The 16,849-nt window shown below is 43.5% G+C and overlaps 1 protein-coding gene across 5 annotated transcripts in view; it reads right to left on the bottom strand.

Annotated features, from left to right (window-relative positions):
• Positions 1-15,915, bottom strand: part of LOC112218213 (protein tyrosine phosphatase receptor type Z1) — a 70,180-nt gene extending 54,265 nt beyond the window's left edge. For 2 of the 5 annotated variants that reach the window (XM_024378831.2, XM_024378833.2), the window contains exon 1: positions 15,632-15,915. In XM_024378831.2, coding sequence (XP_024234599.1) covers positions 15,632-15,692 — 61 coding nt within the window. In that variant the 5' untranslated portion in view covers positions 15,693-15,915. The remainder of the gene's footprint in view (positions 1-15,631) is intronic. The other 3 variants (XM_024378835.2, XM_024378836.2, XM_024378834.2) reach the window with 2 other exon arrangements.
• Between the last annotated feature and the right edge of the window lie 934 nt (positions 15,916-16,849).

Genomic DNA, 16,849 nt, shown 5'->3' with positions numbered 1-16,849 from the left:
TCTGGAGAGTGTCTGTCGATGCCCGGGTGGCATGACGACGTGCCACAGTGTGTGTCCGATGGGAGGAGTGTGAAATGAGTTGGAGTGTAAGTGTGTGGTCACACTTTTCGTTGCATTCTGATCTCTCCGGCCTGTATTCTCCAACACCAGGTCCCCTGTACCAGGGTGATAAGACTGAGTGGCCCAAAGTGTGTGTGTGTGTGTGTGTGTGTACCTGCATGTGTGTATGTGTGCTAAGTGTTTAGGGCTGGGAATTGCCAGGGACCTCACGGTACAATATTATCACGATAGTCAGTTGCCGATACGATACGTATTGCAATTCTCACGATTCTAGATGTACTGCGATTCGATACTGTGATTTTATTGCGATTCGACGTTCCAAACATATTGCTCACCATATGTCTGCTGCAGAGGATCAAGAGAGAGCCATGAGAAACCCAGTTTGGATCAGTCATGGAAATAAAAGTGCGGCAAAAAAATACTGAGATAATACTGGAGTTTTGGAGCAGGTACAGCCAACTAGCGCAAAAAATAACGTTGCGATATTGTCAAAACGATATGATATACTGTCAAAAATAATATCCCAAAATGTAACTTTATCAATAATTTCCCCATCACTATACATGCGTACAATTAGGAGTATGTGTGCATGTGATAAAGAACAGATGAGGGAAAGAAATATAGTGTCTCTGTGTGTGCGTGCATTAGTGCGAGCGTCCGTGCACGCGTGCGCTCCTTCCTGTACATAATGACCCATCCAGAGAGTCTGTCTGATTGTGGACTCTGTCTAATGGCTCCAGCCGTTTAAGGTTTCCATCGTTATCCTCCCTGGACTCGGGCCAGACACACAGTGTTTATCCAGCGTTCCTAATGTGTCATCCTAATGTTCCCCTGCAGAACTGAACTGCAAGAGGATAAGCAAGGCCTGGTCTAGTAGCCAGCCATATTCCGAGCACCTGATCTAGCTCTTGAGGTCATCTGGCCAGAGCAAATCAGCATGCAGGATTCGTGGGGCCCAACTCCCTGGAAAACAAGTGGACCGCATTATGACCTACAGGCACAGTGACTTCCCCTGGTCTCCCACACATTGCCATGGGCACAGATTCAGCCTGTTTCCTCTCACTGCCTGTCTTGGTTAGGATGTACTGTATCATTTCACACCACAGATCTTGCAATCTGCATCTCTGTCTCTCTTATCACCTCTGTCTCGATCACTCTCTGGGTGGTGTGAGAAAAAGGATCGTGTCGTGTCATTCAGACAGTCTTCCAGAAGTCTCTTTCTTTTTCTCCCGCTTTGTCATTAGTTCCTCAAACGTCTCTAACGTCTCTAGAGCGGGACAGTGAACGTTTTAAACAAGATATCACTTAGCCCGGCTTGTTTAGAGGAAAAGAGAGAGACTTACTGGAATCAAAAGGGGAGAGTTCCATCATAATGATCTCAGAGGACTTATTTATTTATTTTTGAAATCAACTTTGAGTAAAACGCAATAGCGTACATAGCGTCTACAGAAAAGCTTCTAGGCTAATTTGTCATCATTCTTATGAAAAAGGTCGAGATCATGGTTGTTAGGAGGCACAGAGGGCGGTTACACAGTCTTCTTGATTATTTACACTGCCCCATTCATTGATGGTATCACAATACGAGGCGAGTGCTGAACATGATAGTCTCAGTTGTCTGGCTTGGGAGATCAAATCTGTGTGTGTGTGTTTGATGAAATGCAGGATAGATGCCAGCCCTTACCATTCTATCCTGAATCCAGTCATCAATCAGGTACTATCTCCATCCTCACGGATTGGAACAGCATAAGATAGAAGACTGGACCCCTGTCATTATTCACCAAGTAACACGCCTGTGGCAAAGACTTAAATAGGAGTTGAAAGCTAAGCATACAGCTAAGTAAATTAGTGAGGGGGGGACGTCATTGATGTTCATTGAAATTAAATATGCATCGCCAACACACATAAATGCACACACACACACACACACACACACACACACACACACACACACACACACACACACACACACACAATTGCCTCTATAAAATGCAGTTGACAAGACAGAAACTGTCTTCCCAATTCCACCGGGACCAATGGCAGAGATAAAAAGTTGATGAGGCTGTCCTATTCCACAGAAGAGATACTTTCGGCAACTGTGGCAAATCGTTTTAACCAGATTTCCAAATGCATAAAGGATTCGTTCTGATCATGGAGCCTGGTGAGGCTATTTTGGCATGGGCTCGTCTAGACAGATCTAGACATAGATCTAATCTAATTGGACACATGGAGCCTGAACAACAACAGAAATAGAAGAAGAGCAACTAAACCACATCTGAGCCGGATGGGTGCATTTTCGGCCAACATTGTCTCCACATTGTCCCGGGGGTGTGGGTGGCTTGGAGGGTTTGTGAATGAGTGTAGGAGGACTCCGCTGCTTGCTTTCATGGTATTTCTGATAAGCTGATTGGATTTCTTTATGGGAGGGAAGGATAAAAACATTTTATGGGTTCAAGGAAGCCCCTGATCATAGGATGAATTGTGATTGCTAAAACTATGATGCAATTAGGACAATATAAATGCTCTCAAAGAAATACCAGAAATAGAAGTTCAAATAAATGCTCTCACTAAGAGCAATGAATGTCTCCTTCTCTGAGTTGTGTTATTGTAAGAGGTGACAATGGAAGATACTGACAACTGACACAAAGGCTTTGAAGGGAAATTACAGCACTCCCATTGAGTTCCCTGCCTTCCCCTGAACATGCTGGACACAAGAGGTTGCACAGCCGGGCGCAGTCAGCCTCATCCGAGCGTGACTGTGCTCTACTTCCCAGAAACACCTTTTCTCCTTGTACCCTGATGGTGGAAACATGGACCGACACAGATGACCAACAGACCAGAGAGGATATCGCAGGGCTACAACATGCTGCTTGCTCCAAGCTCTGGGCCAACTCATTCCCTTTAATCTCTCTGGCCTCCAACACAACCATATTTCTCAGTACTGAGTGATCCTTTAGTCTTCGTGCAATATCCGTCTTTATGAGCAAGTAGCATTTTATTTTTAAGTCATAAAAGCTCAAGGATTCTTGTATTGGAACATCTCTAAGGAACAAAAGTCCTCCCACATGTTTCATTGTTAGCGGGGTCACAGAAAGAAGATGACACAATATCATAAACCACCAACCTGGAGCTCAGTAGGAACCACTAAGCAGGGCTTAGGGGTTAGTCTACGCACTAATTGCTTTTCATGTAGATTAATCCACTGTGGCTGTCCCTTGACCATCCATCAAGGTCAGAGTGAATAAAATGACCAACTCATTAACAATCACCCAGTATTTCCATGGTGGCTTGGGGGATGTACGTCTGTAGCCATTTTGAGAGATACGTTAACTGTGATTACATAGTACCTGTCTTGATTGCATCAAATCGTGAGAAGCTAGTTAAGCTAGCTAACTTTACCTAGCTAGGCTAATTGAGGCTGCAGTGCATGCGCTTTCATATCCTACAGTCAGTGCTTGACAAGGACTGAAATAGGTGCCGGTACTCATTTTGGGTGGTGGTACTGTTTATATTTAGATACAGGAGCTCCACAATACTTCTGAGCTAAAGAGGAACAGGAGCTCAAGCAGTAGAACATTTGAGGTGCCGGTACTCAGCTCCGACAAGCTCCTGCCCAAGTCAAGCACTGCCTACAGTTTAGAGGTCGACCGATTAATCGGAATGGACGGGTCTCAGGCACTCGGGTACAGGTAGATCTGTGAAGACCTCTAGTGCAGACAACCAACTTTTTGTCTCTGATACTCTCTTCTTTTCTGGTGTGATTTCTGGTGTGATTTATCCGTAAGCTTTCTGAGGTTCCACTGATGGCCTACTTTTGGCCTACATTCATCACCAATACATTTCTGTCACAGAGGATGAAAGTTCTATTTCAATGGGCATGACATGTCTGTCATTAACCTCCTTCGATACGGGGCAGCATCACAGATTGGCCTCTCCAGATGTACCCGGACATGGTTCCGGACCCCTGACGGGAGCATTAGTATTGGCCACCCGCTGCCATGTGTCCACCACCAGCTGGGGCCAGCTGCCACCCTCCACCAAAGACCTGGCTAGTCTGCCAATCTGGACATTTGGGAATCATGGTGCGGTACAGAATAGGATACAGTTGAAGTCGGAAGTTTACATACACCTAAGCCAAATACATTTAAACTTAGTTTTACACAATTCCTGACATTTAATCCTATAAAAATTCACTGTCCTAGGTCAGTTAGGATCACCACTTTATTTTCAGAATGTGAAATGTCAGAATAATAGTAGAGAGAAAGATTTATTTCAGCTTATATTTCTTTCATCACATTCCCAATGGGTCAGAAGTTTACATACACTCAATTAGTATTTGGTAGCATTGCATTTAAATGGTTTAACTTGGGTCAAACATTTCGGGTAGCCTTCCACAAGCTTCCCACATGTCACACCCTGACCTTAGAGATCCATTTTATGTCTCTTTTTTGGTTTGGTCAGGGCGTGAGTTGGGGTGGGCATTCTGTGTTTTGTGTTTTATGTTTTCTATTTCTTTGTGTTTGGCCGGGTATGGTTCTCAATCAGGGACAGCTGTCTATTGTTGTCTCTGATTGGGAACCATACTTAGGCACCCTTCTTCCCACCTGTGGGAGTGGGAAGTTGTCTTTGTTTGTAGCTCTTAGGCTTTGCGGTCATTGGTTTTGTTAGCGTCATCCGAAATAAAGTAATATGTATGCTCACCACGCTGCGCTTTGGTCCTCCTCATTCAACGATCGTGACACCACAATAGGTTGGGTGAATTTTGGCCCATTCCTCCTGACAGAGCTGGTGTAACTCAGTCAGGTTTGTAGGCCTCCTTGCTCACACACGCTTTTTCAGTTCTGCCCACACATTTTCTATTGGATTGAGGTCAGGGTTTGTGATAGCCACTCCAATACCTTGACTTTGTTGTCCTTAAGCCATTTTGCCACAACTTTGAAAGTATGCTTGGGGTCATTGTCCATTTGGAAGACCCATTTGCGACCAAGCTTTAACTTCATGACTGATGTCTTGAGATGTTGCTTCAATATGTCCCCATAATTGTCCTGCCTCATGATGCCATCTATTTTGTGAAGTACACCAATCCCTCCTGCAGCAAAGCACCCCCACAACATGATGCTGCCACCCCCGTGCTTCACGGTTGGGATTGTGTTCTTCGGCTTGCAAGCCTCCCCCTTTTTCGTCCAAACATAAAGATGGTCATTATGGCCAAACAGTTCTATTTTGTTTCATTAGACCAGAGGACAAAAAGTACAATCTTTGTCCCCATGTGCAGTTGCAAACCAGTCTTTTTTATGGCGGTTTTGGAGCAGTGGCTTCTTCCTTGCTGAGCGGCCTTTCAGGTTATGTCGATATAGGACTTGTTTTACTGTGGATATAGATACTTTTGTACCTGTTTCCTCCAGCATCTTCACAAGGTCCTTTGCTGTTGTTCTGGAATTGATTTGCACTTTTCGCACCAAAGTACGTTCATCTCTAGGAAACAGAATGAGTCTCCTTCCTGAGTGGTATGACGGCTGCGTGGTCCCATGGTGTTTATACTTGCATACTATTGCTTGTGCAGATGAACATGGTACCTTCAGGCGTTTGAAAATTGCTCCCAAGGATGAACCAGACTTGCGGAGGTCTACAATTTTTTTTCTGAGGTCTTGGCTGATTACTTTTGATTTTCCCATGATGTCAAGCAAAGAGGCACTGAGTTTGAAGGTAGGCCATGAAATACATCAACAGGTACACCTCCAATTGAATCAAATTATGTCAATTAGCCTATCAGAAGCTTCTAAAGCTATGATATTATTTTCTTGGATTTTCCAAGCTGTTTAAAGGCACAGTCAACTTAGTGTATGTAAACATCTGACCCACTGGAATTGTGATACAGTGAATTATAAGTGAAATAATCTCTGTAAACAATTGTTGGAAACATTACTTGTGTCGTGCACAAAGTAGATGTCCTAACCGACTTGCCAAAACTATAGTTTGTAAACAAAAAATGTGGAGTGGTTGAAAAACAAGTTTTAATGACTCCAACCTAAGTGTATTTAAACTTCCGACTTCAACTATACATGTTGTACATAAAACAAGACAGGCAGTCAAAGTAGTAGTTTTCTTTTTCAGCAACTCTGGCTACGATATGGCAGCAACTACAAAGATTAGCCTACATCATCACACAAAGCACAGATAGTTGTTTACTCCAATATAATGTGTAGGGACTGTGTCCTGCTTGTGCAACTGCAATATCCATAACAATAGAGAGAGGTTATAGCCTTCATAATGGCTTTGAATGTTCGTTCAACTCGCTGCAGGCTTTTAATTTCAGCTGTTCGTAAATATAAGGCAGAAATATGAGGCAGAGACAGGCTACATCATCATGAGTAAAGAGAGAAACATGAAGGGAGGTGGAGTGTGAGCAGCAGCTACAGATGTAGGATCTTAATTTGAGCCAATATGCTACAGCAGGAAAATAATCCTACAGAAACAGGAAATGTGAATTATTATGTGCAAAATAATTAATGGACATTTTTGTAGGGGTTGATACATTTTAAGGGAAAATCAAGTCTGAAATTTCAAAGTGGAAATTAAAAGCCTTTTTAAACTTCAAAAACACGACAATTTTGACATTTCATGCATTGCAGGAAAGTTCTCCTGCAACAGGGTGATTCAATTAAGATCCGGTACCTAGAAAAAATGAGTGCATAAAATTACACATGCGCAGAACGTGATCCAGATCTGTAGCTTTGAGAAAGAAGTTTTGAGAAAGAGGCTCTAACTCCTCTAGCTCCACAATGAAATATGGTGCATGCCTGCCAGCTTAGTGGAGTCTGCCACTAGCATAGTCAGTATAGTCAGCTCAGCTTTCCCCATTGAGACCATGTCTGTGCCTCAATCTAGGTCGGGCAAAACTAAACATGGCGGTGTTTGCCTTAGCAATCTCACTGGAATAAAGACCTCCAATCCTGTCATTATTGAAAGAGATTGTGATAATATCTTACATCTGAAAATATAACTACTTAATGTTAGATCCCTCACTTCCAAGACAGTCATAGTCAATGAACTAATCTATGATCATAACCTTGATGTGATTAACCTGACTGAAACATGGCTAAAGCCTGATGAATTTACTCTGTTAAATGAGGCCTCTCCTGGTTACTCTAGTGATCATATACTCTGAGCATCCCGCAAAGGCAGAGGTGTTTCTAGTTCAGCAGTGCGCAGCGACACAGCAGATGACTGCGTTTTTGTATTTTGAGCATCTTGTCATTAAATCTATGCAGCCTACTCAATCACTTTTTATAGCTACTGTTTTACAGGCCTCCTGGGCCATATACAGTGTACCTCACTGAGTTCCTGAATTCCAATTAGACCTTGTAGTCATGGCAGATTATATTCACATTTTTGGTGACTTCCAATATTCACATGGAAAGTGGCCTTTTATTGTCCCCAGCTCAAGGTGATTCTGTGTAATGATCATGCTGTTTAATCAGCTTCTCGATATGCCATACCTGTCAGGTGGATGGATTATCTTGGCAAAGGAGAAATGCTCACTAACAGGGATGTAAACAAATGGTTGCACAAAATGTGAGAGAAATTTGCTTTTTGATGGGAAAAAATGTTAACATTTTCTGTTTATATTTTTGTTCGGTGTAGCTCCCTTGTATACAGAAAATACCCGAACCCTGAAGCAAACTTCCAGAAAATTGGAACAAAAATGGAGCTAGACCAAAATGGAACTCTTCCGACTAGCTTGGAAAGACAGTACCGTGCAATATTGAAGCGGCCTCACTGCTGCTCGATCAGCCTACTTTTCCAACCTAATTGAGGAGAATAAAAACGATCCAAAATGTGATACTGTCACAAAGCTAACTAAAAAGCAGCATTCCCCAAGAGAGGACGGTCTTCACTTAAGCAGTGATGAGTTCATGAACATTTTCGACAAAAAGATCATGATCATTAGAAAGCAAATTACAGACTCCTCTTTGAATCTGCATATTTCAGTTGTCCTGAGTCTGGACATAACTGCCAGGACAGGACCTAGGATCAATGGAGACACTCAAGTTTTTAAATCATGTATTTCTCTTTACATGTCCCAAACTCACTAAAAATGGCAGTAATAAAGCCTCTCCTGAAAAAGCCAAACCTTGAACAAGACATTTTTATAACAAATATGAACCTATTTGATTCTCCCATTCCTCTCAAAAATGTTAGAAAAAGCTGTTTGTTCGCTGACAAATCCATTGTAAGTTTTGGTGTCCTCAAGGTTCCGTTTTAGGACCACTATTGTTTTCACTATATATTCTATCTCTTGGTGATGTCATTCGGATACACAATGTCAACTTTCACTGCTATGCGGACAACACACAGCTGTACATTTCAATGAAACATGGTGAAGCCCCAAAACTGCCTACCCTGGAAGCATGTGTTTCAGACCTAAGGAAGTGGATGGCAGGAAATGTTTTACTTTTAAACTCAGACAAAACAGAGATGCTAGTTCTTGGTTGCAAGAAACAAAGATATCTGCTGTTTGATCTGACAATTCATCTTAATGGTTGTACAGTCGTCTCAAATAAAACTGTGAAGGACCTCGGCGTTACTCTGGACCCTGATCTCTCTTTTGACGAACATATAAAGTATAATTCAAGGGCAGCTTGATCATTTTGATAATTTTTCGACAAAAAGTTTCAGATTTTTGTAATGTTACAAAGATGAAAAACCCATCTTTGTAACATTACAAAAATCTGAAACTTTTTGTCGTAAAATTATGCAGAAAAGCTAAACCATGCTTTTGTCACTTCTAGATTAGACTACTGCAATGCTCTACTTTCCGGCTACCAGGATAAAGCACTAAATCAACTTCATTCGGTGCTAAATACAGCTGCTATAATCTTGGCTAGAACCCAAAAAAACGTATCATATTACTCCAGTGCTAGCCTCTCTACACTGGCTTCCTGTTAAGGCTAGGGATGATTTCAATGATTTACTGCTAACCTACAAATCATTACATGGACTTGCTTCTACCTATCTCTCTGATTTGGTCCTGCCATACATACCTACACGTACGCTACAGTCACAAGACGCAGGCTTCCTTATTGTCTCTAGAATATAGAATTTATGGTATGGTCTGCCTATACATGTGAGAGACGCAGACTCTGTCTCAACCTTTAAGTCTTTATTGAAGACTCATCTCTTCAGTAGGTCCTATGATTGAGTGTAGTCTGGCCCAGGGATGCGAAGGTGAACGGCAAGGCACTGGAGTGACAAACCTCCCTTGCTGTCTCTGCCTGGCCGGCTCCCTTCTCTCCACTGGGATTCTCTGCCTCTGAAACTATTACGGCTGACTAGTGCTCTTCCATGCCATCCCTAGGAGGAGTGCGTCACGTCGTGCCAGGCTTTTTCCGCTATAGTCGACTTGAGTGGGTTAAGTCATTGTGATCTTCCTGTCATTCGCCCCCTCGGGTTTGTGTGGTTGGTGGAGATCTTCGTGGCCTATACTCAGCCTCGTCTCAGGGTAGTAAGTTGGTGGTCTGTTGATATCCCTCTAGTGGTGTGGTGGGTGTGCTTTGGCAAAGTGGGTAGGGTTATATCCTGCCCCCTTGTCCGGGGGTATCGTCGGCCTGGGCAACAGTGTCTCCCGACCCCCCTTGTCTCAGCCTACAGTATGCTGTGTTTTTTCTTTCAGTGAAATGCCCTTACGTATTTTATCGAATGGGTGGCAACCCCTAAGTCTAAATATTGCTGTTACATTGCACAACCTTCAATGTTATGTCACAATTATGTAAAATTCTAGCAAATTATTTACGGTTTTTGTTAGGAAGAAATGGTCTTCACACAGTTCGCAATGAGCCAGGCAGCCCAAACTGCTGCATATACCCTGACTCTGCTTGCACTGAACGCAAGAGAAGTGACACAATTAATTGTTAATATTGCCTGCTAACATGGATTTCTTTGAACTAATTATGCAGGTTTAAACATATATACTTGTGTATTGATTTTAAGAAAGGTATTGATGTTTATGGTTAGGTACAATGGTGCAACGAAGGTGCTTTTTTCGCGAATGTGCTTTTGTTAAATCATCACCCGTTTGGCAAAGTAGGCTGTGATTCGATGATAAATTAACAGGCACTGCATTGACTATATGCAACGCAAGACAAGCTAGTTAAATTAGTAATATCATCAACCATATGTTGTTAAACTAGTGATTTATGTTAAGATTGATTGTTTTTTTTATAAGATAAGTTTAATGCTAGCTAGCAACTTACCTTGACTCCTTGCTGCACTCGCATAACAGGTGGTCAGCCTGTCACGCAGTCTCCTCGTGGATTGCAATATAATCGGCGTCCAAAAATGATGATTACCGATTGTTATGAAAACTTGAAATCGGCCCTAATTAATCAGTTTTGCCGATTAACCGGTCGACCTCTACATGAAAACGTTTTTTTTTTTTGTGGTATTATCTTAAGCAGACTGTGTTTGTCTGTTGGTGTGACTTAGATGAAGATCAAATTTGATGACCAATTTATGCAGAAGTCCAGGTAATTCCAGAGGGTCCACATACTTTTTCTTGTCACTGTAGAGCGGGTAATCAACAAAGTAATGGAGTCCAGGTGAGTCCAATATTGTGCAGCTGTGTATAATGATGGTGACAGGTGTGCGTAATGAAGGGCAGCCTGGTACCCTCGAGTGCCAGAGAGGCGGTCCGGTAGCAGGCGTGACAGTAACCACCCCTTCTAGGGGCAACACCTGGCATCCCACCTGGGTGAGCCTAACGGGCTGGCTGAGGCATGGGCACTGGACATGCTGGCTGAGTCATAGAAGCCCAAAGAACCGGCTGAGGACTGGGATCCTGGCGAGCCGGCTGAGGCGTGGGACCCTGATGATCCGGCTGAGGCGTGAAAGCCTGACGAACCGGCTGAAACATGACGTGGGGTGGGCACCTGCCAAGCCAACTGAGGCAAGGAGACCTCTCGAGCCAGCTAAGGCATGGAAGCCCGACGAGCTAGCTGAGGCACCCCCGGTTCCATCGGCGACGGCACCCGGACTCAACATCACCAACCAAACCAAAAACTCCCTGATGCTTCCTTTAGTGGTGTCAGCATTCTGTGAGAATCGACGCTGGAGACGAGAAGCAAGTACAGGGAGTGAACATTTAATAAACAACGGACATTAAACAGAACAGGAACAGCGTCTGTACAGGGGAAAAATAACAACATCAATACTGACACAGGGAACAAACTGAGGAGCAGAAAGATATAGAAGGGGTAATCAACAAAGTAATGGAGTCCAGGTGAGTCCAATATTACGCAGCTGCGCGTAATGATGGTAATAGGTGTGCGTAATGAAGGGCAGCCTGGCCCTCAGCCTGGCCCTCGAGCACCAGAGAGGGGGAGCGGGAGCAGACGTGATAGTAAAAGCACTTTGTGACATTTGCTGATGTAAAAAGGGCTTTATAAATACATTTGATTTAATTTCCAAATGGGCGGGTGAAGGTGAAAACTCTGTATTTGCAGCCATGGCCTACAAAGAAATACAGTCAAAAACTTGACCAACTTGAAGCTTGGCTTGAGTAAAATATCTACCCGCACAGCCTTAGCACTGCCAAAAGATTCTTAAGTTGTTCAAAGTCCCAGTTATTGTTATTTGCGTAACTACACAGGCATGTCATACTACACACATTTTTAATAGTTCTGTCAGTGCCTAGACTGCATCATATGTCAAGTTCAATTTTGTTGCAGAATGTTACTCTTGTAAGCAATTACATTCCATTTGTACTTTACTGATTTGTAATATACATGAAAAGAGCATGGGCCTTTTGGGGAGTGTTATGTGCAGTCATGTCCCAACACATTTACAAATTCCATTACTTGTGTCCCATTGAGAATTAGAACTAAAAGGAAGATTAAAAAAGAAAAGGGGGGATACACCACCAATCCCCCCCGAGCAAAATACACCTTGACCAACAGTGTTGTTCACACAAGCCAGCTGGCCTTTATCTTAGTCACTTGGGGATTTGCATTCAGTGTCAGGACAACAGCCATCGATATACAGGACAGTTAAGAGACCACACACTAACAGGCAGCTGAAGAGAAGAAGAGGGGGAGAAATCAATGGCTCTCTACCAGCCACTCTACGGGGCTCCTCTTGTTCTCCCCAATGGCCCCGGTGTGAGAAGCCCTCTTTCAGTTGCAAGACGGGCCACCCGGATCTGCCCTGTCATCCATTAAGCAGCCAGTGGTGGGCATCGAGGACCCGGCTGGCAGAACGCCAGGAAGACACCAGCAGAACCTGGTTGTTTGTGAGACAAACGAGGAGAATAGGTAGTGGGTAGAGATGGTGGGAGGGAGACAAGAAGAGGACGAACAGGGGGTGAGATTGGAGGAGTGAGAGGAGAATGGAAAAAATGATGAGAGGAAGAGAAATTAGAAAAGAAGAGAGAAAATTAGGTTGACGATGATGAGGGAGAGAAAAAGTTTAACAAATATATGGGACAAAAAGGAGAGGAGAAGAATGCATGTGAAAGTGTGGAATAAAGACAGCGAGAGTGAGCATGAAAAGGGGAAAGTTCTGGACAAAACTAATGACATTACAAGTGTGGTTGAAGCCTCAACTCCATCGCTCTCCTAGCTTGGGGGCACCGCTGAGGTGTCAAGAAGGGGAGCCTGGGAGCCAGAGCGTCGGAGCATTGCCATGACACTCCTGTGACGGTCGCAACACGCTGCGCTCTCACACATCCCCTCCAGTCTCGCAGCGTGAGAGCCTCCTGCTCCACGCCACCACTGCCTCTGGGACAAATTGGTGCTCGATCTAGCGTCACGCTTACAATGGTCCCCCCTTGCTGTGTCGCTGCGCACCGCTGAACACCATCGAACACCGTCGCCCTCTGCCAGCTTCTCCCCCACTCACACAAAACAAATCTCTCTTCTGACAGCATAATTCACGGGGGAGGCCTTGGGAAGACGGAGGATATGGAGGAGAACCAGTGTCCTGGGCTCCGCTATGGAGGCTTGGCTGGTCTGTACCACCACGTAACCATAGTCCTATTCAGCCATGGCCGGGGAGAGAGAGAGGGGCGACTCAGAGAATTCACTGTGGCCCCTGTGCAAACTTGAGTGAATGCCGTTGAGCCTAATACCAACTAATCTGGTCATCAAATACCCCTCCTGCCGCCGATTGTAAATCTGCTCTGCTTTTTACCAGCAACCCTGCTTGGATGGCTAAGAGGACCAGCGTGCCAAGCTGCTCTGGTAGGGTGTCCCGCAGCTTCCTCAGAGAAAGAGGGAGAGAAGGAGAAAGAAGAATGGGAGAAGGTAGGAGAGGAAATGAGAAGAACGAGTAGAGAGGGGCAGAAAGAACAAGGTTGATGTGGCATGGAGAAAAAGCTTTTTGTCTTCGTATCAAAGGAGCTGGGAAGCTGAGTTTCAATTACTGTTGATAATAAGTGTGATTTTGCACAGTTAACAACAGCCATACTCAGACTAAAGTTGACTATGTTTGACTCACACCCAGTCATTTGAGATTACGCAAATACACTCTATGCAACTAAACTATTGAGCTGTGTACTCTACAAGTGTTGTTTATTGTGTTCCTCAGTGTGATATCAGCTGCATGGGCAACATGAAGTTATGAACTGGCACACTGTCCTCATTATACCAGTAGGCCACATCTGAAACTGGATTAAGCATTGGACCAACAGCTTGCGACACACCCTTCTAAGGTGGACTTCCAAGAGGCAAAGGGGTATGGAATCTGGAACCCCACCAACCAACCATCTACCTGAATGACTGAGTGACAAACTATGACTGCCATCTGTCACGAGTCACGACCACCCTGCTCCAAAACAACAGGCACAGAGACTTCCTCATCCGAGAGAGAGCGGGGCACTGTGGATGATGCCCAGTGTAAATGCCCCATCTATAGCCCACCACATTGGGAAGACAGATGGTGCAGAGTCTAAGTTGCATTCATTCACTTTGTGTCTTTTTTCTGCCATCAATCCCTATGCTGCCTTCCCAACAAACGACCGCTTCCTTTGTCCTCCACGTTTCATCAAAGCGTCATTTAAAGCACTCTACTGAAAGGGGAAAAAAGAAGGGAGAAGAAGAGGGGAGTGGTGGCGGTGGGGTGCATGTGGTAAAGCATTCAGCATGTACCAACACATTTGATATCCCAGTTCACAAGGCCCGTCACAAAAGGCTTTTAGCTCTTAAGCAAACTAGCTTTTTTCAAGTCTTTGTCTAATGCCTCACCCAAAAGATTAAACCAAGCATATCAGTCTCCTCCTTGACACTTTTGCACTGTACGTGTGTTCCATATTGATGCTGAACGGCTAAGACCCACTGGGCGAATTAAGAAAACCTCCTTTCACTAAGTTCTGTGGGGATATGTAAATGATCAGTTTATTCAAACATTTGCCTGTATTGTCCTGTAACCAACGGTGGCTGTAACAGCAACCCCATTGATAGATCAATTTGAATTTGGTCAAAATGACAAGATAACTATCAAAATATGTGCAATTAAACGAACTTATAACACATCAATAGCACATTATTTATAGGCTACCTACAGTACCGTAGGCTTCAAATGAAGTGTAACCAAAGGCTATCTGTTTGAACTTTTCAGGATAGCCTTAGTTGAATGTCAGGAGAGAAATACAGTTGTGGAATGTAACCCAAAACATTAACCATAAAACGCTGGTGGTTAATGGCTCTGCTGGGGTAGCAGAAGCACTAGTCTCCAGGCAGCTTGAGACTGCCATACCATTCATTTCAGTAGCACCTATCGACCAAATCACTACTAGCCCCCCTTTCCAAAAAAAAAATGCGTTTTACTTACTAGTAACATAGTTCGACAGCCGTGGCGAAACCACCCTTTTCATGCTTCACAGCTCCACTAACGTTATATTTACGGACCAAGTAAATACCACACACCCGATGAATGGGAATGCACATTCGGGTGGGATTCTTTACACGTGGCCCCTTCATACACAACACAGAAACAATGTTGAATGTTTAACTTTCTTTGCGTAGCTACCCCAAAGTGATATGTTCCTCGGTGCTCTTTTGCACAACAAATATCGCTAACGCCAATTATCTATAAGCACACGACTGTCTTTTAATCATAAGGCTTACAATACGTTGTGTATTTTCGAATTTAGTCAAGATCCTTATGAGATGTGAGATGATAATAAGACATTATAAAGGGGTAATGCATGATTATGACAAGTCTTACACTTCAACATTATGTTTAATAACACAGAGCCTACTTCTCCAAAGACGCACACCGATGTGCGTAATCATTCGAAGATAATTGAAATAGACCAAAAGGTCGATTATTATCTTCAGGTTTATAAATCAAATCAGCAAAAATAATCCATGAAACATAAAATTGAGGTGTACAAAGTAGGCTAGTGGAGCGAACCGAGTTCATTTGAACCTGAACTTCACGCGCATTGCATTCTCGGAGAGAAACAGGTAGGCTACCTTCACAGAATCAACAGTAACCATCAAGTGAAAAAAAAGGCTGTACAAAAATGATATAATAATAATTAACAATGAAAAAAACGAAATTAAATTCAAGCTCTTACCTAATTGACAGACGATCAAGAGCTGAGCGAGCAATAAGCCTCTTGAAACAGCCGTTTCCATATTTCACCAACCTCACAAATCTCGACGAAGACAATTAAAAATCGAATGTATGCTTCTTGGGAAAGATAGTCCCGTGACGGTTTCACATTTGTTTCATGCTGTGAGTTGTTGTGTTGTCCGGTCCCGGTGTATCCTCACTCCTTTCTTTTCGGTATCTCCGGTGAGGTTGTTCGTCTCCTACTCGGAGATGAACGGTGAGCGCGAGGAGGGAAAGTGTATGAGAAGCGTGCGCCTCCCACAGACCATAATGCACGAGCTCTATTTAACGGAGTTGATAGGACTTTTTTGTAAGGAAATAGCCTGCGTTCATTGATTTATTGATTTCATTAATTCATTACAAATAGTGATAATTCCATGTAACTCAGTTGCAACAGTCGTTTTGTAACTTTATTCTGAATATGTTTGATTTAATTTTAATTGTAACACAAACCATTAGGCTATTTGCATAGCCAGCAACAATGCTGGATTGTTTTTTATTGCCAAGGGCCATATCTATATCCCATACAGAAGTCTATATCAGTCTGCTAATACAGGACTAGTAAAGGCCGAGTGCACCACTTTATTGTGTTTGAGCGTTTACCAGGATGTGTAACTTGAGGCTGTTGATTATCTGTACAAATCAAAACATTATTTGTCACATGCGCTGAGTACAACAAGTGTAGACCTTACTGTGAAATGCTTATTTACAAGCCCTTAATCAACAGTGCAGTTCAAGAAGAGTTAAGAAAATATTTACCTAACACAATAATTACGAGACTATATACAGGGGGTACCGGGTCAGTGTGCAGGGTACAGGTAAATTGAGGAAATTTGTACATGTAGGTAGTGGTGAAGTGACTATGCATAGATAATAAACAGGAGTAGCAGAAGTGTACAGAACAAATGGGGGGGTCAACATAAATAGTCCAGTGGCCATTTGATTAATTGTTCAGCAGTCTTATGGCTTGGGGGTAAACGCTGTTAAGGAGCCTTTAGGTCCTAGACTTGGCGCTCCGGTACCGCTTGCCGTGCGGTAGCAGAGAAAACAGTCTATGACTTGGGTGACTGGAGTCTCTGATAATTTTATGGGCTTTCCTCTGACACCGCCTATTATATAGGTCCTGGATGGCAGGAAGCTTGGCCCCAGTGATGTACTGGGCCGTACGCACTACCCTCTG

This window comes from Oncorhynchus tshawytscha, linkage group LG19 (assembly GCF_018296145.1).
Source record: "Oncorhynchus tshawytscha isolate Ot180627B linkage group LG19, Otsh_v2.0, whole genome shotgun sequence".
Taxonomy (NCBI): domain Eukaryota; kingdom Metazoa; phylum Chordata; class Actinopteri; order Salmoniformes; family Salmonidae; genus Oncorhynchus; species Oncorhynchus tshawytscha.
This window is presented reverse-complemented; position numbering and strand designations above follow the sequence as displayed.